This window comes from Benincasa hispida, chromosome 3 (genome assembly GCF_009727055.1).
Source record: "Benincasa hispida cultivar B227 chromosome 3, ASM972705v1, whole genome shotgun sequence".
NCBI lineage: Eukaryota > Viridiplantae > Streptophyta > Magnoliopsida > Cucurbitales > Cucurbitaceae > Benincasa > Benincasa hispida.
Genome location: NC_052351.1, coordinates 47984481 through 48011630, shown reverse-complemented (window position 1 = coordinate 48011630; position 27150 = coordinate 47984481). Strand labels below are relative to the sequence as shown.

Here is a 27150-nt window from a genome sequence, read left to right as displayed (position 1 = left end):
ATATAGCCATCCCCACCCCTCACGTCAATCCCACAAGCCTTCTGTCTAATTCGAATGATAAAAAATGCATGGTTGTTAGAAGGCGCCGTACACAGAATACATATAGTAATCTCATTACTTTATTTACTTCTATGAGGTAAAAAGAAAAATAATAAACCTGCAATCTCGAGGGTGGATGTGAGTCGAAACTTCAACCTTCGACAACCTAAGCGAGATTCGCGAGATTTCCCTTGTCGAGGGTTGAAGTTTCAGCCTATGTATTGTTTCCAAATTTTTCTTTGTTCGTCAAGTTCTCAACGTTTGACCTCTAGCCTCGAACTCCCAAAACAACAATATTTCTCTAATAAGTTTCAAAATACAAATATTTCTCTAATAAGTTTTGAAAACAACAATATTAATATTAAAGGTCCCAAAATTTAGTATGCATTATAAGAAAATAAAACTGAGTAAAGAAAACATGTACATATATAAATTTTAGGAGTTAAAAATTTTACCCCATATGTTGTACTCAAAAAATAAAAAACACAATAAAAAAATCGTTATCAAACATATATGTCAACAAAAAGAATCAAACTAAGAATCTCTTGTCAAAATTAAAATTTTTGTTCCTAAACATTTTTTTTTAATGATTCCAATACTTTTAAGGGCTTCTTACAGATTTGACAAAATAAATTTTAAAAATTAGGTTCATTGTCCAAACTTATTACTTTTGCAAAAATAGAAAAAAGCAAGCTCAACCCACGTGATACACTTGATACAGTTGATACACTTATATAGTTGATACCCTTGATACACATGATACATTTTTTTATATACATTTGATATATTGTTGATGCACACTTGAACTACTGATAGACACATAACCCACTTGATATACTATTGATACACAGTTGGAAATGACTAGTTATTTAAGTGTTTAAAAAAAATTCACAAAAATGATTTTTTTAAAATATATTTTCTCTCGTTATTCCAAACACGTCTAAATTGTCAAAATGAGTATTTTAAATTGAGTGTTAGTGAGCTTTAATTTGAATCTTCTCAACTTCTTGTATGTTTATATTTAAAAATAAAAGAAACAACACTATTTAAAAAGGAATAAACTACAAAAGGATAAAAAAGTAGTAGTTACAAAAATTAAAAATGAAAGAAACAATGTCATTTAAAAAGGAGTAAACTACAAAAGGATAAAAAAATAGTAGATACAAAAATTAAAGTGAGTAATAACTCATATTGTTGAAAATAAAAAATACAAAAAGTGTACAAATTAATGAAAAAAATACACACCTGATATACTTTAAATATTGTATATTAGTTGACTAATATACCAAAAAATGTGGGTTGTTAAAAGGGTAAAATTGAAATACAAAATATATGAAAATTTAAATTTTAGATTTTTATCATATCTATAATTAAAGACACGCATCTAATTATATATTTTGGATTTGTCACTCCTTACAAATTCCTACTTTTAAATCGTGCTCTATATGTAGATCACTTAGAGAATTCAAAGTTTAACTTCAAATAAATGCCATGGTTAAAATCTTTAAAATTGTGCTTATTAAATCTCTTTAGTTTTGTAAGTTTTGACAGATTTCTCAATTTTTAAATGTCTATTTAAATTTTCTTTGAGTACATACTATTAACAAGTTTATAATAAATCTCTATACTTTAAATTTTGTATCTACCTATTATGGAATTGAGGAGCACAACGGGAATACAGATATAGAAAAATATAATATAATAATATATTTATATAATAATAATAAATAAATAAAAACTAAAATTATAAAATAACTGAAATTATAAAATTGGACAATGGGAAATTTTAGTAGAATTTGATGTGAATTTCTCACTATGGGTATATCATTTTAAGATCAATCAAAGACCAATATTTATAGGCAAAGCGGCAAGTAGGATGTGGACTTACATAGACACCAAAAATGAATTACTACAAGGCACATAAACAACATGAATGGTGACACATGGACTTTGGGTCACTAAGCAATAGACATCTATTTATTATTATAATATTCATAGTACTCTCCTTTAGATGCCCATATATATATATATATGAAATATGTCTCGTTAAAACCTTACTAGGAAAACCCAATAGGAAAAAATCCTATCGAAGGGAAAAGAGTACATATTTCATATAATATATACTTCTAAGAGAATACAATATATTTACTCCCCTCGCGAAAACATTACTTAAGAACTCTAAGTCGTCGCACTCCAATGTTGAGCACCAATTTTTCAAAAGTTGCGGTTGGTAATGCCTTTGTAAATAAGTCGGCCATGTTATCATTCGAATAAATTTGTTGTACAGTGATGTCGTCATTTTCTTCAAGATCATGAGCGTAGAAAAGTTTTTGTGAAATATGTTTTATTCTATCTCTTTTAATATATCCTCATTTGATTTAGGCTATGCAAGCTGTGTTGTCTTCGTATAATATTGTTGGAAAATTTTTATTAAAAGGCAAGCCACACATTTCACGAATGTGGAGTCATTGACCTTAGCCATGCACATTCTCGATTAGCCTCGTGAATTGCAAGAATTTAAGCATGATTTGAGGAAGTGGCCATTATAATCTATTTCACCGATCGCCATGATATAGGAGTTCCTCCACATGTGAACAAATAACCTGTTTGAGATCTAGCTTTGTATAGATCAGACAAATATCCAGATCTTCATAACCAACTAGATCAAAATTTGATTTATTTGAATAAAACAAACCTATATCGTTTGTTCCTCGAAGATAACGGAGTATATGCTTAATTGCGTTCCAATGTCTTTTTGTACAAGAAGAACTATATCTAGCTAATAAATTTACTGAAAATGCAATATCCGGTCTTGTATTATTAATAAGATACATAAGTGAAACAATTGTACTAAGATATGGTACTTCAGGACCAAGAAGTTCTTCACTATCTTCTCGAGGTCGAAATATATCTTTCTTTATATCCAATGAACGAACTTCCATTGGAATATATTAATGGATGTGTTTTGTCCATATAAATCTTTTCATAATTTTTACTGTATAAGTTGACTGATGAATAAATATTCTATTTGCTAAATGCTCAATTTGCAAACCTAAGGCAAAAATTTTTTTTTTCGAGATCTTTCATCTCCAATTCTTTCTTAAAATATTCTATTGCATTTGAAAGCTCTTCAGGAATTCTAATTATATTCAAGTCATCAACATATACAATTATAATAATAAATCCTTATTATGATTTCTTTATAAAAACACAGGGACATGCTGGATTATTTTGATATCATTCATTCAATAAATATCCATTCAGCCAATTGTACCACATCTGTCCCGATTGTTTCATAGTGATCTCTGTAACTTTCTTGAATACCATTCCTAGAAATTTGATGTATATGTTTAAGGTATCTTAAATCCTTATATATAAATATCATTATCAAGTGATCCATATAAATATGTTGTGATTACATCCATAAGATGCATATTCAGACTTTTATGCACAGTCAAACCAATTAGATATCTTAATGTAACTGCATCCACCATCGGATAATACGTCTCTTCAAATCAATACTAGGTCTTTGTGAAAAACCTTGTGCAATTAGTCTTGCTTTATATCTTATGACCTGATTATTTTCATTTTTTTTCTCCATAAATACCCATTTGTATCCCACAGGTTTAACACCTTCTGGTGTTCAAACTACTGGTCCAAAAATCTGACGTTTTGAAAGTGAGTTTAATTCTTTCTAGATTGCTTCTTTCCGCTGAAGCCAATCTTTTCTATGTTGAAAATGTTCCATAGATTTTCCACTCATTTTCAGATATAATATCCAAGCAATATTATACGCAAAAAATGTTGTCAATAATTACATTAGTTCGATTCAATCTTTTTCCTGTCATGACATAGTTTATTAAAATTTCATTATTATCTTTAGGTATTTTACCTTCCTCACTAGTCATGTTGCCGATTTCTTTATTGGTATTTACATCCTCAACTAAATCTTTTTCACTATTAATTATTTGTTTTCAAGGATTTTTATTTTTGGAACCCACTGGTTTACCACGCTTCTGGCGTGTTCCAGATTCACTATGGTATATGTGACTTAGTTACTTTCTTTGCATCTTTAAATGCATCTGGTAATTGATTTGCTATATTTTGCAAATGAATTATTTTCTGAACTTCAAGTTCACATTAATCTATACGGGGATCTAAATGAGACAATAATGATGCATTCCATGTAATTTCTTTTTCCAACTTCTTAATTCCCCTAATGTTGGAAATTTTGTCTCATTAAAATGACAATTAGCAAATCGTGCAGTAAATACATCAACCGTTAGGGGCTCAAGATATTTAATAATTGATGCGGAATTATATCCAACATACATTCCTAATCTCCTTTAAGGACCCATCTTAGTGCGTTGTGGTGGAGCAATTGGAACATATACTGCACATCCAAAAGTTCTCGGGAAATATTTGGCTCATGACCATAAGCTAATTGTAATGGTGAGTACTTATGATAAGTTATTGACCTAATACATACAAGTGACATTACATGCAAAAGAGCATGTTCCTATACAGATGAAGGAAGCTTAGCTCTCATAAGTAATGGTCTTGCTTATAATTAATTGCAAACATTTTATGGATGATTCTGCTAAACCATTTTGTGTGAACATGAGCTACAGGATGTTCAACACTTATCCCAATTGACATACAATAATTATCAAAATCTTATGATGTAAATTCACCAGCATTATCAAGACGAATGGTTTTAATTGTATAACCAAGAAATTGTGCACTTAACTTAATTATTTGAGCAAGTAATCTTGCAAATGCAAGATTTCAACTTGATAATAAGTACACGTGTGACCACCTATTTATAATATCTAAACGGTCCACTTGGTGGGTTAATAGGTCTACATATATCACCATGATTTCGTTCTAAAACTACAAGTGATTCAGTCCCCACTTTAGTTGGTGATGGTCTAATTATCAATTTTCCTTGAGAGTAAACATCTTATGATAATTCATTAGATTGAAGAATCTTTTGGTTCTTCAATGGGTGTCCATTTGAATTCTCAATAATTCTTCTCATCATTATAGATCCTGGATGACCCAATCGGTCATGCCAAATTGTAAATATGTCTGGATTCATGAACTTTAGGTTCATTGTTGCATATGTTTCAATTACTCATATATAGGTATAATATAATCTAGAAGATAAAGCAGAAAACTCTTCCAATATACGTTTTTCATTTGAGATAGTTGATATGATTTATAGATATTCCACATTATTCTTACTATCAATCTCAATATGATAACCATTGCAACATATATCTTTAAAACTTAGAAGATTTCTCTTTGATTGACTAGAGAATAATGTATTGTCAATTGTAAATTTTGTTTCTCTAGGAAAAATAATATTTGTTTTTCCAAAACTTTTGATCAAGTTTGCGGAACCTGATATTGTATTTACTTTTGCTTTCAGCATTGTCAATTTGGAAAAGTATTTTTTATTTGTAAGTATTGTGTATTGATGTACTGTCTGCCAGACATAGATCTTGCTCATTTTTTAAACACCCAATATATGAAAATGATTCATGTTTCTTCACTAAAAGAAAATAATTACAATAAGAAAAACAACATTTAAAATATACAAAAGTTACTAAAAAAAAACATGAAGATAGGTAAAAGAAAACAATAACATTAAGTCCAGATATTCTCAAAATCAAAAGAAACACTTGATGTTCCATTAATGCGCCAATCTTCTCTTCAGGAAATTCAAAGAAGTCCGTCACATCCAAATTTGTCGTGTGGGATGGATCAAATATGTCATTATTCTGTTATGCAAAACTTGCTTCCACATTTTTCTCGTTTTCCTTCGAGGAGGCTTGATAGAGGTCAACTAAGTGTTTTAATGTACGACAGGTACGTGACCAATGCCCAGTCATTTCGCATCAGAAGCATTTATTTTCAACACTCTTTAAACTTTTATCATGTGGAGCTTTTTCTTTGTAGTCATCATTTTGTATGGTTCTTTTGAAATTTAAATGATTAAAACAACCACCACGAAAATAATAATTATTTTTTCTCTTTTACGGTCACGACCTCGACCACGATTATTATTAAAACTCACAACATTTACTTCAGGGAATGTTGTCGTTCTGGTTGGTCGAGATTCATGATTTTTCATCAATAACTCGTTGTTTTGTTCGACCACGAGAAAACATGAAATTAATTCATAATACTGTTAAAAATCTTTCTCTCGATATTGCTGCTGCAGGAGCATATTCGAGACATGAAATGTAGAAAATGTCTTCTCTAACATATCAACATCAGTAATTTTATCTTCGCATAACAACAATTTTGAATGCACTTTAAATAATGCAGAGTTGATTTGAAATCTTGTAGCCTCAAGTGCATCCACTCATAATGAGCTTTAGGAAGAATGACTGTTTTTTGATGATCATACCTCTCTTTCAGATTTTTCACAAGATACGGGGATCTTTTATTGTAAGATACTCAATTTTCAATCCCTCGTGGAAATGATGACGAAAGAAAATCATAGCTTTTACTTTGTCCTAATTGGATGTCATATTTCCTTCTTTAATTGTTTCTTCCAAGTTCATAGCATCCAAGTGAATTTCGGCATCAAACACCCATGATAAATAATTATCTCCATTAATGTCAAAGGCTGTGGATTCTAATTTTGTAAGGTTTGTCATGATAACACTATCACAAAATATTATATTTATATTAGAAATTTAATATGTACTAAATATGCAAAATAACATTTAATTTATTAATTATAACGAAGAGGAAAAAATCGACCTACCTTTAGCGGAAGAAACGATAGGAGCTCGTGCTGATAACGTGTTATGAAATTGAGAGCACACGGGAACACGGATATGAAAAAATATAATATAATAATGTTTTTTTTATATAATAATAATAAATAAAAACTAAAATTATAAAATTGGACAATGAAAAATTTTAGTGGAATTTGGTGTGGATTTCTCACCAATGGGTATATCATTTTAAGATCCACTAAAGGCCACTATTTATAGGCAGAGTGACAAACATGAATTACTACAACACATGGACAACATGAATGAAGACACATAGCATTTGAACACTAAGTAATGAACATCTATTTATTATTATAATATTTATAATACTACCAGATTCATTATTTAAGAATTACTTTGCGGGTTGTTAAAAAATTCAAGTGTTTGGATAAACATTGAACCAATAGAATTTTTTTCTAAAAGGTTGAACCAATAGAATTAAAGATAGGAATCTTAAGAAGAGGGAAAATACTCCCAAAGTTGTAATTTAACCCATATAATATATATATTATAACCTAAAAATAAGATTTAAATATTAATGTTGGCGTGTCTTTTCAATTTAGTTTCTATTGTTCCAATTTTTTTATTTGGTATCTTATATTTTAATATTTGTCAATTTGGTTCTTCACTGTCGGTAAATGTTAAACTTTGTCCATAATGACAAACTAATTTGATATGATATTTAGGATTAGTTTATTTCACAGATTTTGTCCTGAAATTTAAGATCGTTTTTTGATATTTTTATTTATTTTACATCATTTCAATTTTTAAAATCGAAGATATAATTATTAATTTTAAAACTTCTAATGTAGGTTTTCTAACATCCTCCATAAAAGTGAGATTTTTATTCCTCGAAAATGAGGAACAAAAATATAGTTTAATTAATTGATAAAAATATTTATTCCTAAGAAAGGAGAACTTTTTCGGTACAACGATGATGGATGGGGATCAAACTTTTGACCCTTAGAGAAAAAGATGTGGATGGAACCTAATACATTTATGATTAATAGTTTTTGTTATCTTAACTATTTAATATAAAATTTCATTATTGAATTAAATAATTTAATGATGATGAGTTAATGTTTGATATAAAAATGTTCATTTGTTTTTATCTTGAGTGATTAAATAATTAAATAATACAATATACTAAATAATGTTAAATTAAATTTATGACTATATTAATTGTTTTTTTACATTTAATTTATTTAATTTTGGTTTTTATATGCAGAATTGGTATATCAAATACATATATTTAATTTCCATACATTAATTATCATACCTATTTAAATATATTTAATCGAAAAAATGGTAAAGACCAAAGTGGACATTAGCAAAATTTTAACAAAAAGTTGTAAAGTATTTAAATTTATGGATGAAAATGAAAATTAAACTCAAAATTTTAAAAAATAAAACCAAAAAAAAGTATTATGGAGTAAAATAAGAATATATTAAAAAGTAAATTTAAAATGATAAAATTGGTAGTTGCTTTCCTACTCCGATCTAATAAAGGAATGAAAAAACACGTCACGACGCTGCTACCATCTTATTTGCCTATATATAAGCGTTCCCTGTTTTTGTTCGTCCTTCACAGTTCACTCTGTTTTTTCTCTGCCTTTAATTCAGCCACATTTCTTGGAATTTGAGAAGACAACAGAAGAACAACCAAAAGATTCGCTTCAATGCAGAGCTTCATTCGCCGGAGGTTGTTTTCGCCGTCCAAATCCCTTTCTCGCCTCCGTTACTTCTCTCAACTCGCTCACAATCACCCTTCTTTTCACAATGACGTCCCTCTTCCTTCTATTCCCCCCTTCGATTACTCCCCTCCCCCCTACAACGGCCCTTCCGCCGATCAGATCCTCGCCAAGCGCAAGGAGTTCCTCAACCCTTCAATATGTCACTACTACCGGAATCCGGTCAGAATCCTCGCTTAGATGTGTGCGTGCGTGTGGATGATTGGATTGGAATATAGGAATTTAGGAATTTAGGAATTTAGGAATTAGGATTGTTCATTTTGTTTTCTTCGGATTTCGAATGGTTAATTATCTTCTACTTATCTAATTTGAGTCTTGCTTTCGTTTTGCCTTCATTTAGGTATTGTAATTGCGTAAACTTTGTATTTGTTTTGATTTCCAACGCTATGTTTGCTTGTTTTTCTTTTTTCCGTAAGAGAGTAATCGGCTTGATTTGAATTTGGTTTCTGACACGTTTGTTCATGTATCTGCGTGTTTAATCGGGAGGACTGAATTTTTTGGACTGTTTCGTTTTGATAGTTGCTTGTGGTAGATGGAAAGAAGCAATACTTGTTCGACGACAAAGGGCGTAGATATCTGGATGCTTTTGGCGGAATCGCGACGGTTTGTTGTGGTCACTGTCACCCGGATGTGGTGGAGGCGATCCTCAATCAAACTAAGCGCCTACAACATTCCACTGTTCTGTATCTTAATCAAGCCATCTCTGATTTTGCTGAAGCTCTGGCTTCAAAGTTACCGGGAAATCTTAAGGTTCGCTAGTGCTTTTGTTTCTCAACTGGTAGAAAACTAGTAATAAATAGAAAAGAGAATAGTACTAATGCTGTCACTGTTTTTTGGATGGGTATTCAATCATAAAATCTCTTAGTCGCAAAAATATGATGACAGTTAAGCTATGCCCACTTTAACACTGTTTTTTTTTTTTTTTTTTTGTTCTTTTACAAATCAGTATAAATCACATAATTTATAATGGAAGCCGGGCTAACTAAGATACAAACAAGCTTTTGAGTTGTCTTATTTACAGTCGTAGTTCAATGAATCGTAGATGCTAAAACAAGAGCCGTGTGGCACATATATACGTATTAAAAATTAAGCAATAACATATTATATAATGTATGGAATCTTGATATGTTCAGCCTCTTTATATCACCAGCAGTATGAAAATACAGTATTTAAAGTAAAGATGAACTACTTGCTTTATTTATTTATTTATTTATTTTACTTAGTTAGCTCGTCTTGTCTTTTCTTTTCTATTTTTAATGTTACAATTATTGGGTAGATAAGACAACAGCCATGTGGTTTGAGTCTGAATTATTGTGCATTTACGTAAGGGGAAAAAGAAAAAATAATCACTTGGATATTAGGTAGAAGAATAAGATGAGTATCAGTAGGATTGCACTTATTGGTAAATCCTGGGTCTATATTTCTTGTTTCATAATAATGATGATCCACTATAGTTAAGAAAGTTGAATATTTAAATAACTCTTGGAGCTTCCGATTTGATTGTATTACTTAGGTGGTCTTCTTCACTAATTCTGGGACAGAAGCCAACGAACTTGCAATAATGATGGCTAGACTTTACACTGGATGCCACGACATAATATCACTAAGGAATGCTTATCATGGAAATGCAGCTGGGACCATGGGGGCCACTGCACAGAGTATCTGGAAATTCAATGTCATACAGGTATAAGTTTCCTCTGTCTTTTCTTATGTCATTTTTTTATGAATGCAAATTCTTTTTGGACACTTGGGAGGGATTGGTTGTTAACTAGGCAAATTGGACGGTCCTTAGGCCGAAGTGCTTCTGATTGTGCTTTACTGCTTTTCCCGCCTGCTCAGTTTTTAAGTTCTTAGTTTTACTTTTTTATGTATCCCTTTTTTGGAAACTTATTGACATTCCACTTCCATATATTAACGTGATGTGGTTAGGATTATAATTGCTTTTTGTTGAAAAATATCTAGTTGCATCTCGAATAAGAGTTATCTCTGTACATTTCATCAAATTGTTCAATCATAATCTACCACATAACAAATTCTTCTTACTTTTTTTTTTTAGAAATATTTTAATTCAATTTTTATATGTATGATGATAATAGAATACATAAAGATAGGTACATATAGGGTTGAATTTCACCAAATATTGCTCTCTTTATTTTACCCGAAGGTGTGGTTCTCTACAAAATGTAGGGAAAATGTTTATTTTTCTCTTTGTTCTGTATCAATTTCGTTGTTATCATCGTGTAGTTTAGATGCTTGTCAGTTTTGTTGTACTAAAAAATTGAGAAATACGTTCCATTTCATCTGTGCCCACCTTATCTGTTAGTTGAAGATAACTAGATAAGGCATGGGTCAGTCGTCAGCATAATTGTTCTTTTTAACTCAAGGGGGTGAACTTCCATAAATTTACTTCAGCAGTAAAACACAACATATACCAATTATCATAAGCATGATTGTTTGACAACATTGCTAATTATGGAAACAGAGTGGAGTTCATCATGCTTTGAATCCAGATCCATACAGAGGTGTCTTTGGTGCAGACGGCGAGATGTATGCAAAAGATGTGCAAAACTTGATTGAGTTTGGAACTTCTGGTCAAGTTGGTGCTTTTATATCTGAAGCAATACAGGGAGTTGGAGGTATCGTTGAACTAGCCCCTGGTTACTTGCCTGCGGTGTATAAGTCCATAAAGAAAGCAGGAGGCCTTTGTATTGCCGATGAAGTTCAGGCAGGATTCGCCCGCACCGGGAGCTTCTTCTGGGGATTTGAGTCCCAAGGTGTTGTTCCTGACATAGTGACAGTGGCAAAGGTTAACTTTCTCTTCCCTTTAAGTTAGAGTTTACCCGTGTGGACGACTTTACCTGTTCTATAGACAGTACAACTGCGTCCTTGAGTTTTAAAGAATTTATCCATGTGAATGCATGGAGTGAGTAAAATTTTCCCTTTCTGTTCTACATAGGGCATTGGCAATGGTACTCCCCTTGGTGCTGTAGTGACCACTCCGGAGATAGCTGAGGTATTGACTCGTAGCAGTTATTTCAATACTTTTGGTGGAAACCCTGTTTGTACTGCGGCTGGACTAGCTGTTTTGAGAGTGATCGAGAAGGAAAAGCTTCAAGAGAACGCCCTTGTCGTTGGCACCTATCTGAAAGATAGACTCACTGCTTTGAAGGCCAAACATGAAAGTAAGATATCTCCAAACAAATGTTCTCAATGTAATAATGTTGGAAGAAAATGGTTTTTCATAATATACCCAAAATTGCTTGGTTGTTTGTTGAAGATTACATTACCTATTTTAATCCGTGCAGTTATTGGAGATGTGAGGGGAAGAGGACTGATGCTAGGTGTTGAACTTGTTACTGATCGTGAGCTGAAAACGCCTGCAAAAGCTGAAACATTGCATGTAATGGACCAGATGAAAGGTTAGCCATACTAAATATTTATAGACTGCAAAACATTAACAAGATAATATATTTACTGATTACATGGTTGATTATTTGTGGAAAGATTCCATACAACAGTATGGGATTACTAATACCATATGAAAGGTTAGCCATACTAAATATTTATAGACTGCAAAACATTAACAAGATAATATATTCACTGATTACATGGTTGATTATTAGTGGAAAGATTACTAATACCTCGTTTGGTATCATTTGGTTTTAGTTTTTAGTTTTTAGAAATTAAGTCGATATACACTCCTTCCACTTCTAAATTTACTGCATTGTTATCTACTTTTTACCAGTGTTTTAAAAAATCAAATCAAATTTTAAAAGCTAAGAAAAATGGTTTTTAAAAACTTGTTTTTATTTTTGGAATTTGGTTAAGAATTCAACTCTAGTACCTATGAAAGATTCAAACCATTATAAGAAAATGAAAAAAAAAAAGTTTCATTTTCGAAAACATAAACCAAAAAACAAAATGGTTACTAAACGAGACTTAAACGAACCCTCCTTTATTCATCTCCATTATCTGTATATTTTTCTTCAGTCCTTTCTTATTAATGAAGCTATACTCTGGAACGTAGAATTGGGAGTGTTGATTGGGAAAGGTGGATACTATGGCAATGTGTTTAGAATTACTCCTCCCCTCTGCTTCACTAAGGAAGATGCAGGTATTTTGTTTTCTCGACTCTCTGAAAGCCTGTTTGGAATAACTTTCAAGGTGTTTTTAAGTGCGATACTTACGAAGCCTAGTTAAGTGTGGAGAGAGATCTGATTTGTGCAAGTTTTTGGTTACAGATTTCCTTGTGGATGCAATGGATTACACAATGTCTAAGATGTGAAATTTCAGAAGGAAACATTATGAAGAATAAGCAAGCATATCATCATAAACACAGGGCTAGTAAATTGGTATAGAATCTCATTGTTTATATCAAGGCTGTGTTATAAGAAGTATTAATATATAACTCTGTAGATTTCTACTTGGTTTCCCTGGCATATATGAGTCAACACCTCGTTGCCTCTTTATTTGAAATGCATGCTTATCTCTCTTTTGTTTCGTTATTTTTCAATGTGCAATATTGCAACTGTGACGGTATCAAGTTTTAATATAATAAATGAGTCAAGAGTATCGCCATAATTAGTTTTTAATTCACCTAATCACCATAAATACTAACATCTAATTTTATTTAGAAACAAATTAAACAAATGAAAACCTGTAGAAGGAAAAATCTGGAGAATTTATTTTGTTTGAAAATATAATCTCAGTTAATCTAATTTATTTGATTTGCATCCTTATAAAGTATAATTTTCTAAAATATAATGGTTAAATTTTTAGCCAAACTTCAAAAATAAAAATAATTTTTTTATTTTTAAAATTTGAAGGTAAAAGTAGTGTTTATAGCATATATCACAACTTTGACGGAGGACTTGCAGCATTACTTTCCATATGGCAATGCACTCTCTGATAAATAAGCTTGAATGAACCATATTGAGCATCTCAATAGTCTTGACAGCATTGAGACGCTCCCTCAACTCAAATTCTGAGCTTTATTTGTTTGTTCCTTTTGGCTTGGATTCTTTGAATCTTTCTCTCGATTAGCCAATTTTCACTCTAATGACCATCTTCTATTTCAAAACGCTTTGTGGTATACAAGTTAGCGTACAATCAGGCGCCATAAGTAAAACGAACTATTTGAAATTTATTAGTTTTCCTGTATTTGAAATTTAAGCTTGTTTTTTCACCATTTCGTTATCATAACTTTTACCTATTTTAAACAAACGATTGAATATATTTTTAGTTAAATTTCGAAAAAACAAAAGCCAGTTTTAAGGTTCCGTTTGGTAACTATTTAATTTTTAGTTTTTTGTTTTTGAAAATTAAATCTATAAACACTACTTCCACCTTCAAATTTTTTCATTTCTTATCTACTTTTTACCCATGCTTTAAAAAATCAAGTAAAATTTTGAAAACTAAAAAAAAGTAACTTTAATTTTTTTTTTTTTTAGTTTGGGTAAGAATTCAACCATTGTACTTAATAAAGATGCAAATCAAGAGATGAGGAGAAAATAGAAGTTTTAAAAACCAAAAACAAAAAACGAAATAGTTACCAGACAGAGCCTAAAAGACTACTTTTTATTTTAAATAACGAAACAACAAATTTGTGGTTCAAAGCTTTATTTAATCATAAACTCAATTTTCACACCAAATAATCAATGAAGGGAGCCTAAAAAAGTAGTTTTTGTTTTTTAAATTTGACTACGAATTTTACTGTTTCTTAATTAAAAAAAATGAAAATGATTATAAAAGATAGTAAGAAAAGCTAACAAAACTTTTTTTTAAAAAAACAAAAATAAAAATGAATTATTCCGGCCCAATTTGATAACCATCTGATTTTTTAAAATTATGTTTATTTCCTCTCAATTTCATATAATGTTTTATATCTTTCTTAAGTAAAAGAGTTGAATCTTAGTCAAATTCCATGAATGAAAATAAGTTTCTAAAAACTAGTTTCTTTTTTAGTTTTTAATATTAAGTTTAAGTTTTGAAAATATGGGTAAAATGTAGATAACAAACACTACAAGAATTTTAGTTTTTCCTAACAAAACTTTTTCAGACGAAAGAAAAACTATCGGGATAACCCATTTTTCCCGACGCTTGTACTGAGGCGTCGGGATTAAATTATCTCCTGACGAATGTTTGATTAGGGTTGGGATAAATTAGTTATCCCGAAGGTAACCCAAATATCGTTGGGAGAACCGACCTCGCCCGACGATTGTATGACTGCCAGGAGAGGGTCAATTTTAAAACAAATATAAGCATTTTTTATTGAAGTTCTCTCGAAGGTGGTAGGTACAACCATCGGGAGATCCTGGTTAGCTCGACGGATTCTATACCATCGGACGTTCTAACAACCATCGAGAGTGCGTACTTAGTCCGACGGTTTTTTAAGTCGTTCGGATAAGACCATTTTTTAAAAAAAAAAATTAAGAATTTTTTTAGAGCTTTCCCGATGGTAACCCAAAAAACTGTCGGGAGTAACTACTTATCTCGACATTTTTTCCACCGTCGGGAGAGGGTCAATTATAACCCTAATTTTTTCCCTCATTTTCCCTGCCGCCTGTGACCATTTTCTCTCTAACCCCAAATATTCGTTTCTCTCCTTCTCGCACAGATCAACCGTCACACAGATCGTCGTTCGACGACAGTTGTCGTGGTTCACTGTCAGTTCACCATCCTCTCTTCCTCGTCGTTCGTCATTCGCCGTCCTCTCCTCTCTGTCGTTTGTCGTTCGCCGCCAGTGACCTTTCCCATCTTCGGTCTCTTCTTCTTCTTTTCCATTATCATTTACATTTCCTTCTCTTTTTTTCCTTTTTAATCTATCTCCGCAGTTATTATTGCTTGCTGATTCTTCTCTGTCTCATCGTTACATTTTCTGACGATTTTCCAGTGAGTTTTTATGATTTTGGTGATATCTATAGTAATTTTTGCTTATCCCTTTGTTTTGGTCGTTGTTCTGTTCAAACACACACATTTATATGCTCATCGCTTTATTTTATTATTGCTTATACATTTTTATGCTTGTTGTTGATTGAGTTATTTTGTGCTTAATAATTCATGTTTTTGTTTTGTTGATTTGTTGATTTACGTTCTTGCTTGCGTAGAAATTGATGCCGGAATTCCTTTGTAAAACTACTTGATCTATAGTAATTTTTGCTCATCGCTTATCGCTTTGTTTTTTCTTTTAATATTTTTTCGTGATGAGTGTGAATTTAATTTCTACTTGTTTATTTCTTTCACTTTTCAGTGTGATTTGACTTTTTTTTGTTGCTGCATTAGTAATAGATGTGTGTATGAAAGTGTAGATATATATTCATAGCGATTGCCCAACAATATATTTGGTAATTGATGTGTGTATGAAAGTGTAGATATATATTCATAGCGATTGCCCAACAATATATTTGGTACTTTCTCTTCTCCTGATTTGTAAGTTTGTAGTATTGTATATGTCTTGATTTGTTTATTTTGTTTTGCACAGTGAAAGATAATAATTAAGTAAGATAAGAAAATCATCTTAATGATACGGAATAATCATGTAAATATAATATTCTTTTTCATTTCACAACTTAAGTATTGTTGTATAACATATATATTTTTGTTTGCATAGGAACAATGGTAGGTCTTACAGCTCATGAAAGATAAATCGAGCTAGGTGTGAGCTCTTCAACTTTCGTAGTAAACTAATTATATTGGATTTAAAGTTGGTATAGGGGTAAATGTATAATTATGATTAAGTTTAAGTTGGGTTTTAAGTTTTATATTGAGTTTGAGATTGAAATATGTAAATTCAAGTTGGTTTGTTTCAATTCATTAATATTCTTAGTTGAGTTTTAAGTTTTATATTTATTTTGAGATTGATATATGGTATATTGAGCATTAAACTTATTTAAATTTGTATTTTGTAGGTATCTCGAGATTTATGTTGAAGATAATCTCCCAACAAGCTTAGTTAAATTGTAGAATTGTGTTTTACAAGTAGTTTGTTATTATGTAATGTTATTTTAGAGTTAAGGATTTGTGGATGTTATGTTATATTTAAGACAAATAGTATTAGTAGTTGTTTACTTGACAAATATTTAAAATTCAAACATGTTTATTTGTAAAATTATTATAGTTTATTTGATATTTGTAAGATTCAAGCAAGAATGACATTTGTTAAAAAAAAGGACAAATATAAAATATAATAAATAAAGAAAATAAGTTAATAACTTATATCTCGACGGCCTAGGGGTCGAAAAAAGTGTAATTTCACCATAAAATAGTTCAATGATAACTTTTGTCAATGGTAGTATCGTACAGAAAGCATTGGGATAAGTAACAATATCTCGACAACCAAAAAAATCGTCAGCATAAGCTGACTTCTCCCAACAGTTGTAATTTAATTTTACTGTCGGGAGAAATGACTTATCTCGACCCCAAAAGGAATCGTCGGCATAAGTTTTTTTCCCTACGACATGACTTTTTTGGGTCGGAAAAGATTTCCCAACGGTGCTTTTCCAATGATTTTGCCACGATTGGATTACCATCGGGATAGGTTTTACTGACAGTTTTTTAAACTTTTGCCGACGGTTTTCATCGTCAGAAAATGTCAAAATTCTTGGAGTGAAATAAAAGAATTTAGATGTAAAAATAATGCTTATAAGCTTAATTTTCAAAAACTAAAAATAATAAATAACAATACTTACAAAACAGGAGTTTCATTTTTCATTTTTAAACCCGTTTTAGATTCTTGATCAGATTTTAAATTCATTTAATCCAACTTGAATACTCAATAAAGATGAGGATAAACTCTTTAAATTCATTTATTAATCCAACTTGAATGCTCAATAAATGAAGTTAAGAGTTTGTTTAATGCAAACTTGTGCCTTCATAATCCTACTTATTACATATTGAATAGAATAGCTTCATCTTGTTCCTCTACTTCCTCTAGACAAACTCAACCTTTCGGCTCGACGTTATAACAGTTGGAACTTGAAGCATTATTATCATATCAATACTTCAATTGACGTTAAAAATATTGAAAGATACAAATTTCTAAATGCAAACGCTTCTAAATACAAGTTGCATGGATTCAATACTCGATGGATTTGGATCAGGAGGAACTTAAGTTCATATAAAAATGATTTTGAACACGTTGATATACACTATGTTTAGGCACAAATTTGTTCAAAATAATAATCATTTTGGCCTTTGTTGACGATTGGTTCGACGGTGGTAGCAACGATGGCTTGGCAATCAATTCACGTCGGCTGGAACTTGAAGGCTTGATGGCCCTGAAAGTTCAAGGTTTTTTGTTGAAGAAAACAACGTAAACACTGAATGGGAATTTGATTAGGAAAAGGAGAATGCAAAACAACGTCATTTTGGCTTCTTTAGTTTTGTTGACAGACGTTGCTTGACAAGGTAACTTTTGTTGACATTTTGTCCGTCAACAAATAATCGAAAGATAGAAACTTACGTACTTTTGTATCAATACAAGTGTTTTTATTGACGTTTTATAACCATTAATATATGTATTTTAAAATTAATAATTAATTTTAAGTTGTAAATGAAAGTCTTATTGACGGTTTTTTAACATGAACATCCATTAAATAAAAAATTTGTGTGTCAACAGTTATCAAAATTGTAGTACGAAATACATTTTGATATTAATTTGTTTAAATACGAAGTATAACTATATTTTATATACAAGGAATTAAGAATGCAACTTGAAATAATAAATAGATGTATTTGTTGAGTCACTTAAAATCTTAAACTAATAATCGTAATAATTAAAACCCTATAGTTGAGTCATTTGAAATCCTAGACTAATAATCGTAATAATTAAAACTCTAGACTTTCTAAGTTAATAATCCATTTTTTTTTTTGGACTAACAAGAAGAATAGCGAATTTTAACTTTTTATTTGTAAAAATAGCAAATCATCATTTCATTCACAAAAATAGCCAAAGAAATTAAACATAAAAAATAAATGAATTTAAAAAAGTTTAAACTACCCCAACCATATTAATGAGATTGCAATTGACTTATTAAGAAATATTCATAATTAAGTTAAAATTGAATAATTTTCAAAATAATCATATTGGTTTGTCAACAAGAGCGTAGTTCAATTGACATAGTGCTTATACTATCGACCTCCGACTACGTGTTGTATTCTAATATTTTATGTTTGAAACAAAAGGATAATAAATATAATGTTCAAAAGTTTTTCTTGGTCCATCTCGGAATGGACACCGAGATTTAGTTAAAAATTATGTTTTTTTTCTAAATTATATTGGGCCATATCTCGCTAGATTGGCTTGATTACCAGATTTGATAAAAAAAAAATTAAAATATTATGTAATCTTCTCAAATCTTTATAAAATTAAAAAAATCACACTACCAAATATAACGTAAGAGAAATTTGAAAAGATAATTGATAAATTGTTTAGATAATCATTAAATAAATTCAAAAATGTGTGAATATAAATTGAAAGTAAAATTTGCAAGATTTTATATCATATTTGACAAATATTGAAATAAGAGTTGATATAAGATTTGGAGAGATTCCATATAATTTAAAAAATTATGTGGATGTTGGTGTAAATCCGCAAAATAACACCAGTGATTTTATATATTTAGACTTTCTCGATGAAATCTCGAGCATAATTAACACTGGAATTTGATATAATTGAGCTTTTTCGATGGAATATTTGGCAACACCGAGATTCTATATATATACCAAATCTTACCCAATTTTCGCAAAATTTTATTTTTTCCAAAATTTAGAAGGAATCAATTTGAAATATCTATTTTGATAATTGGAAAATAATTTTGGAAATTCATATAATTGTATAAATGGAAATTATAGTAAAGATTTTTAAAAAAATTAGTAATAATTTGATATAATATTTAGTAAATATAACTCAATTTGGAGAAAATTTAAGATTTGGCAAGATTTGGGAAGATTACATAAAATTTAGCAAATTTCAATGTGTAATACCGAGAAGGCCCAAAACAATCTTGAAAAAGTTAATTTTTTCCTGAACCGATCTCGCCCGAGATGAACTAATAAAAACTATTCTTACAAGTTGTCAAAAAGTGTGCTAGTTTTATTAAGTGAAAACTTAAAAATATTATTTCTGATCATTTTCCTTGCTTCAATGGATAAGCACACGACAAAATTGGCATGGCCAGACCAGACTATTTGAATATTAGATAATTATCTCATTTTATTTTTTTATTTGTTTTAAATAATATATTTATTTATTTAAAGGAATTATTCATATAATTCATTTATAGTGTTTTTTTTTTTACCTTTTTAAATATAAAAAATATTTAATAGTAAAAAGTTCTAAAATACTTGCTACAAAATGTAAATATTTTTATAATTTTTTTTTATTCATAAGAGTTTCCCTTTTTTTGTATTTAAATTTTAGCACAGACACATATCAAGAAAAATTAATTTTAGTACACTTATAAAAATTTTGGATTAAAATTTTGGATCTTTATAAAGTTATTTACAAAAATTGATTTGAATGACTTTTGCTTATATATCTCGGGGAATGATGAGTATCATAATTTTGTAATTTGTTTTACTTAAAATAGACATTATATCTAAAATTACATCTAATTTAACATAACAAAACTACATTTAATTTAAACTGATATTTTAGAAATTTATAAAACAAAAAATTCTAAAATTTAAAGACCTATTTTTTAATATTTAGGAGTTGTATATATAAATAAAAATCAAGATGTTTGTGAATTAAATTTTTTACGGTATATATATATTTGTGCTCCCTAACATGAAATCTTAGATCCGCTATTAACTAAAGAAAAACATAGTGAAAAACTATATATATAACAAAATTTACAACCATCCACCTGATTTAATATTTTCTTAATATTTTATTTAAATAAATTTTACACACTTGTGAGAAGTATATATATATATAATAACGGAATCCTAAAATAACACAAATTTTAAATATCTCCAGTGAAGTCCCGACAAACAACTCTTAATTGCGCCTTCATGAGGTATGCTCCATTTCAGGTTAAATATAATAGAAATGGTTTTTGGATTTACGAAATATAGCTTGTTTGAATTATTTCTCTTAATGTTTCTATCATACCAAATTGCCCAACATGCAACGACAATCGGAGCTAATTCATCTCATGAAGCTTTTCTGGAGGGATACACCATCAAAAGCTGGGTTGAAGCTTTCAAAGATACCAGGGCAGTCTGATAGTGAGCTCCAAATGGAAAATGCTCTTGAACATTCAAAAAGAAGATGATCAATCCATTCTATCTCTTCATTACACATAGGGCACAAAGGTGAAATTTCTAGTCCTTAGCTCAGTTCTTTTAGGAAGAATATTGTGAATTGCACGCCATAGAAAATGTTTGATCTTTGGTGGAATATTTAATCCCCATATACTCATCCATGTTTTGGCAATGGAGCTTTCACTTGATGATTCATCCTCTATGTATGTCTTCATGTATACTTGATAGCTCGATTTAATTGAGTAAAATCCTGTCTTAGGTAATGCTGTATTAATTTATCAGGGATGTTGATATTAATAGGGATGTTCATTATGCTCCTTACATTGTCTTTCAATAAGAACTCATCTAATAATTTCTCATTCCAGCTTCCATTCGGTAGAATAAAATCTGAAACTCTTAAATTTTTTGTTAAAGGATTAAAGCAAATAGGCTTAAAAGTATTTGGGCATGGCAGCCACGGATCATAGAAAAACGGGACAGATGAACCATTCCCAATTCTATAGCGAAGACCTTTAACCAATAGATCTTTTCCCCTAGGCTTTTCCAAATAACAGAAGAATTTGGCTTACCGCTAGAACTATTTGGAAAGTAGAGATTCTTCAAGATATCTGTGACCAACAAATTAGAATTCTCCAAATTTCTCCAAACCTGTTTGGCAACCGCTTGATTAAAACTTGCCGAATCTCGAAAATTTAGGCATCCAGGGCTTTCATAAGGCACATTTTATTCCATTTCATCCAATGTATTTTTCTTTTATTTTGTTCAGAACCCCACCAGAATTTTGAGAAGGAATTTGTGATGTCAGTGCATAATTTTTTTAGGAAAGGCTTGTTCAATACGTTTTATTAGTATTTCTTTGTTTGCTTTGGAGAAGAAAGATATTTTCCAGCCTTGAATTGGTTTCCAAACTTTCTCTTGAATATAACTGAAATCTATTTATCTTTTCTTAGACTCATAGAGATTCGTAAGTAATGACCAAGAGAGTCAGCATGGGAGAATCCCAAAATATTGCAAAGAAAAGTAGCTCTATCAGTGTTCATATTTGGAGAAAAAATTATCATTGATTTTTCAGTATTTATTTTCTCATCAAAAGAAGATTAAAATTTTGATAGTATCCTTTTAAGATTGATCAGATCAAGTTCATTAGTTCTATAAAAAAAAATAATACTATCATCTGCAAAAGGAAGATGTGAGGTTGTAGGGCAGAAGTTTGTTAGTCTGAGACCAGAAATAGAACTATTTGTGATAGCTTGTTGCATTAACAGAGATATACCTTCAGCCACAAAGAGAAACAAATAAGGATGACAACGATCTCCTTATCTAAGTCCTGTAGAAGGGCATTCTACTCTTTCAATAGGCTTTGCTAAGGTCCAATTTGATTGCAGAATATCCTTCATGCCCTTTTCTTTTATTATTTAAGAAATGAAGACATTCATGACCAAGAATTATATAGTTTGTGATTGCTCTTCCTGGTATAAAAGTAGACTGTGCAAAAAGAAATTAAATGATTTAGTATAGGGTTTAGTCTATCTGAGATGGATTTAGTAATTATTTTATAAAGTACAAACTAATAGGCCTGTAATCTCCTACTTGAGAAGGATTAGAGACTTTTGAAATTAAAACAATATGAGTATTATTTAAAGAACGAACTCCCTTTCTATTATTTAGAACATCTAGACATTTATTGATTGTGCTTTTACCAATTATGCTCCAATATTTTTGAAAGAAAATGGCTAGATAACCATCAAGACCCGGGTCTTTTGTAGGGAACATTTGATTGACAGCTTCCTCAACATCTTTTGCTATAAAAGGTTTAAGTAATTTTTCATTCATTTCATCAGTAATTTTAGGGGTATCTATGTTAAGAATTGCATTACTTGTCTCCTCGAAAGGATTTGATGAAGAAAAAATGTCCTGAAAGTAAGAGATAAAACTTTGTTCAATCACATTAATGTTTTCATTCCATGCTCCAGAATTGTCTATTATGCCTACTATTGAAAAATAAAGGGTAGAAGAGAAAACACCAAGGTTACGTGGAAAATCCTAGGTCAGGGAGGAAAACCCACGATAATTTTTTTATTGATTTTTTATACACACTACACGGTACAAATATAAATAGCCATAGGTCAGAAACACTAGACTCTAGACACCAAGTAAAAGACTAAAATTCCCTTAGGACTAAACAATGTTTTGTAACACTCCATCTTAAGTTGGGGTGTAGATATCAATAAGACCAACTTACTAATGGATCGATATGGCAACCCTAAAGGGGTGAACATGGTTTAATTAATTTTTTTTTCTAAATTAACCCAATTAAACTAATTAATACACTTTTTATAAATAATAAGAAAATTTCAAATTATACAACAAATAAGATGACAAAAAATGTGATATTTTAATTCTACCAAATTTTAGCAAATAAATAAGAACAAACTAAAACATACACTAAATTGCTTAAATTAATTACAAAAATAAAAAGGAAAGAGTTAGAGAAGAATACACCGTAATTTTTATAGTGGTTCTGTCAAACTCGACTTACTCCACTCCCTAAGCGCCTCTTGAGAATTTGAATAAAATTTTTCCGACTCTTTCCACGGATTAGAGTCCACTCCCCAAGCGCCTCTTGAGAATTTGAATAAAATCTTTCCGACTCTTTCCACGGATTAGAGCCCAACCGTTACACCACCGCTCCTTTTACGGGTTCAAGAGCAAACCTAATTCTTTCCACAGTTTAGGATCAAACCGTTATAAATGTTGGAATTTTTGAAGAACACAATACAACTCTCACTATAGTGGATTTACAAGTTTAAGCACTCAACGAGTTTATCCTCACAATACAATAACACTCTCTCAAGAATAAGATGAAAAGAAAAAAAAAATTGGGAACTTAGAGAGAGCAACAATGGAACATTTGAGTTTTGGAGGATTATGAAATGTAAAATTTGTTGGTTTAAAGTTTGGAGAGGAAGATGGTCTATACAGAGATGGAAAAATTTTTAGAAACCACAATTAATTTGGATCATTGGATTTTGGAAAAGAAAAATCAATGATGGAGATTTTAAACTAAACTAGTCGTTAGATACAAACAAAATATAATATTAAATTAAAACTAGCAGCTAGACACAAACATGAAATAATATTAAATTCATTTTCCTTTTAATTCATTTTCTTTTTAAATTCATTCTCTTTAAAGTCAATCCAAAAATTAAAAACATACCATGTATAAAAAACTAACCATTAGACACAAACATAAAATAATATTAAATTTTTTTTTTATTTTAAATGAATCCAAAAATCAAAAGTTCATCATATGTTAATCTCTTAATGATCCACCATTCAACCAATATGCTGCCACATGTCTACATGCAAATGGTCTGGTTATGCCACGTCATCCACTACGATATTTTCTCTATAGATTTGTTTCGGTCATATCGTCTTCGTTTTAGCTCCGGCTCGCGAATTGAGTGATTCAAGGGTGTTGGAATAGCTGTTCCGAGCTCTACGCTATGGACATATTAAAACACTAAGATTTTCAGTAATTAAAATTGAGTTTGTTATCATCAAAAAATCGATCTAATTAATTAATTTGAGATTAAGGGCCAAAAAACCAAACATCTCCCCTTTTTGATGATACAAACCATTCAAGAAAAATAGCTTGAAATACATGTAAACTATATGTAGCACATAATAAAATTCAACATATCACCTAAAGATCATTCTTGAAATTCACTCAAAAAAATAAATTCTCCTCCTAATTAATACAATCAAAATCATAACAAATTTATAGCATATTTTTCTTAAACTTCTCCCCCTTTGGAATCATTAAAAAGAATAATTAAGAAAAATTTAGAACTACATAAATGTTTCCATTAAAAACATGAACATATCTCCCCCTATCAAAATTCCTTCTAAAAGATTTAACAAGTAAAATTATAAAATCAAGAGGTATCACAACGAATAATACGAGCTCAAGCCTATTTTTGCAAAGTTTTCTTCATTCAAAGGCTGGTAAAAATATCCGCTAATTGATTATTAGAGCCTACAAATTCAAGAGTAATATTATCATTTTGCACATGCTCTCTAATAAAGTGATGCCTAATATCAATATGCTTAGTCCTAGAATGATGTATAGGATTTTTAGTCAATTAATAGCACTAGTATTATCACAAAATATAGGCACATTATCAAACTTTAATCCAAAATCACAAAGAGTTTGTTTCATCCAAAGAATTTGAGCACAACAACTAGCAACTGCAATATATTCCGCTACGGTAGTGGATAAGGCAACCGAATTTTTGCTTTTTACTAAACCAAGAAACTAAGGAACTACCAAGAAATTGACAAGTCCCACTAGTATCTTATGGTCAAGTAAACTACCCGCAAAATCCGCATCGGAATATCCTACCAAATTAAATTCAACATTTCTAGAATACCATAAGCCTAAATCAATAGTACCAAGCAAATATTTAAAAATTCTTTTTAACGGCATGTAAATGTGATTCCTTAGGACAAGATTGAAATCTAGCACAAAGACATACACTAAACATAATATCGGGTCTACTAGCGGTTAAATAAAGTAAAGATCCAATCATACCTCTATAAGTTTTTATATCCACACATTTACCTTTTCATCTTTGTCAAGCTTAGTGGATGTGTTCATAGGAGTTTTCGTAATTTTACCTTCATTGAATTTGAACCTTTTGAGCAAATCCCTTGTGTATTTTTCTTGACTTATGAAAATACATCATTGAGTTGTTTGATTTGGAGTCCAAGGAAGAAACTAAGTTCTCCATTCATACTCATCTCAAATTCACTATGCATACACTTAGAAAATTCTTCACACAAAGATGGATTAGTATAACAAAAAAAATATCATCCACATAATTTGTACTAAAAAACATATCATTTTCTTTAGTCTTAATAAAAAGAGTAGTATCAATTTTACCCATTTTAAATCCATTCTCAAGCAAGAAATTACTAAGTCTATCATACCAAGCTCTTAGAGCTTGTTTTAGGGGTATACAAAGTTTGGATTGGCCGGGTTGGAAGATTTTTGTGGACCAACCAAAAATTCGGTTGGCTAATAATGAACCCTAAGTTCTTTTTTGGAGGGTCAACTCACCCAACCCAACCCAAAATTTCCGGGTTGGGCCAGGTTGGGTCACTGTTCTGTTTTTTTTTTTTTTTAATTTGTAATTAGACTTTTTTTAACTTTTATTTATATATATATATATATATATATATATATATATATAGGTCGGGTTGACCCGACCCTGAAATGGGGTAACCCCAGACCAAAATCCGAATTTATTATTTTTTAATATTTTTAACCCAACCCATCCCAACCCTTGCTGTTTGGGTTGGGTAGTCCGGGTTGGTCGGTTACTGGGTTTTTTGAACACCCCTAGCTTGTTTTAAGCCATAAAGAGTCTTTTTCAACTTATAGACATGATTAAGAAAATCAAAACTTTCAAACCCCGGAGTTATTCTAATAAACTTCCTCCATGATATAACCATTTAAAAATGCACTTTTCACATCCATTTGAAATAAATATGAAATTCTTATAAGAAGCAAAAGCAAGCAACATTCTAATAGCTTCTAATCTAGCAACGAGTGCAAAAGTTCTCTTCATAATTTATTCCTTCTTCTTGACAATAACCTTGAGCTACAAGTCTAGCTTTATTTCTAATGAATATTTCCATTTTCATCATTTTATTTCAAAAGACTCATTTAGTTCCAATTATAGAAGCATGAAAGGACCTAAGGACTAATCCCAAACTTTTCAATGATTTAATTCTTCTTGCATAACTAAAATCCAAAATTCATCATTTTCGGCATCTTTAAAACGTTTTGGTTCATTTTAGAAACAAAAGCAAGAATTATTAAACATATTAAGAGAGGAACGAGTTTCACACCTTGTTTGGGATCACCAAAAATAATTCTTTGGGATGGAAGAGCATACCTCCACTCTTTAGGCATGGATGAAGAACCAACTTCGTTCTTTTCGATTAAGCTAACCTCTTGCTTACTTGAAACAATTTCCTTGCCTTTTTCACTAACAAGTAAATCTCCAAAATTTCCTTCTAAAACATCACTATATAATAGACTCATTAGAAATAACATTGCAATATTCATCAAATACTACATACATAGATCCCTCAATTACTAAAGTTCTTTTATTGAAAACTCTATAAGCTTTACTAGTAGAGGAATAGCCAAGGAAAATACCAACATCTGTCTTAGAATCAAAATTTTTCAAGTATTTCTTTGTTATTCAAATAAAACATTTGCAACCCAA

At 30.4% G+C, this 27150-nt stretch overlaps 1 protein-coding gene and 1 long non-coding RNA gene across 2 annotated transcripts in view; both read left to right on the top strand.

The window, feature by feature from the left end:
* The first annotated feature begins 8389 nt into the window (after positions 1 to 8389).
* On the top strand, positions 8390 to 13060 carry LOC120074711 (alanine--glyoxylate aminotransferase 2 homolog 2, mitochondrial-like). Its single transcript, XM_039027930.1, has 8 exons — positions 8390 to 8746; positions 9104 to 9334; positions 10098 to 10268; positions 11067 to 11390; positions 11541 to 11766; positions 11890 to 12003; positions 12612 to 12698; positions 12826 to 13060. Exons 1-8 carry the CDS (start codon positions 8513 to 8515, stop codon positions 12867 to 12869), a joined length of 1431 nt encoding a protein of 476 aa, XP_038883858.1. The 5' UTR covers positions 8390 to 8512; the 3' UTR covers positions 12870 to 13060.
* Positions 13061 to 20577: 7517 nt separating this feature from the next.
* The window catches only part of LOC120074567, a 20896-nt gene continuing 14323 nt past the window's right edge, over positions 20578 to 27150 (top strand). The window contains exon 1 of the long non-coding RNA XR_005481015.1: positions 20578 to 20902. This is a non-coding gene — a long non-coding RNA (uncharacterized LOC120074567). The remainder of the gene's footprint in view (positions 20903 to 27150) is intronic.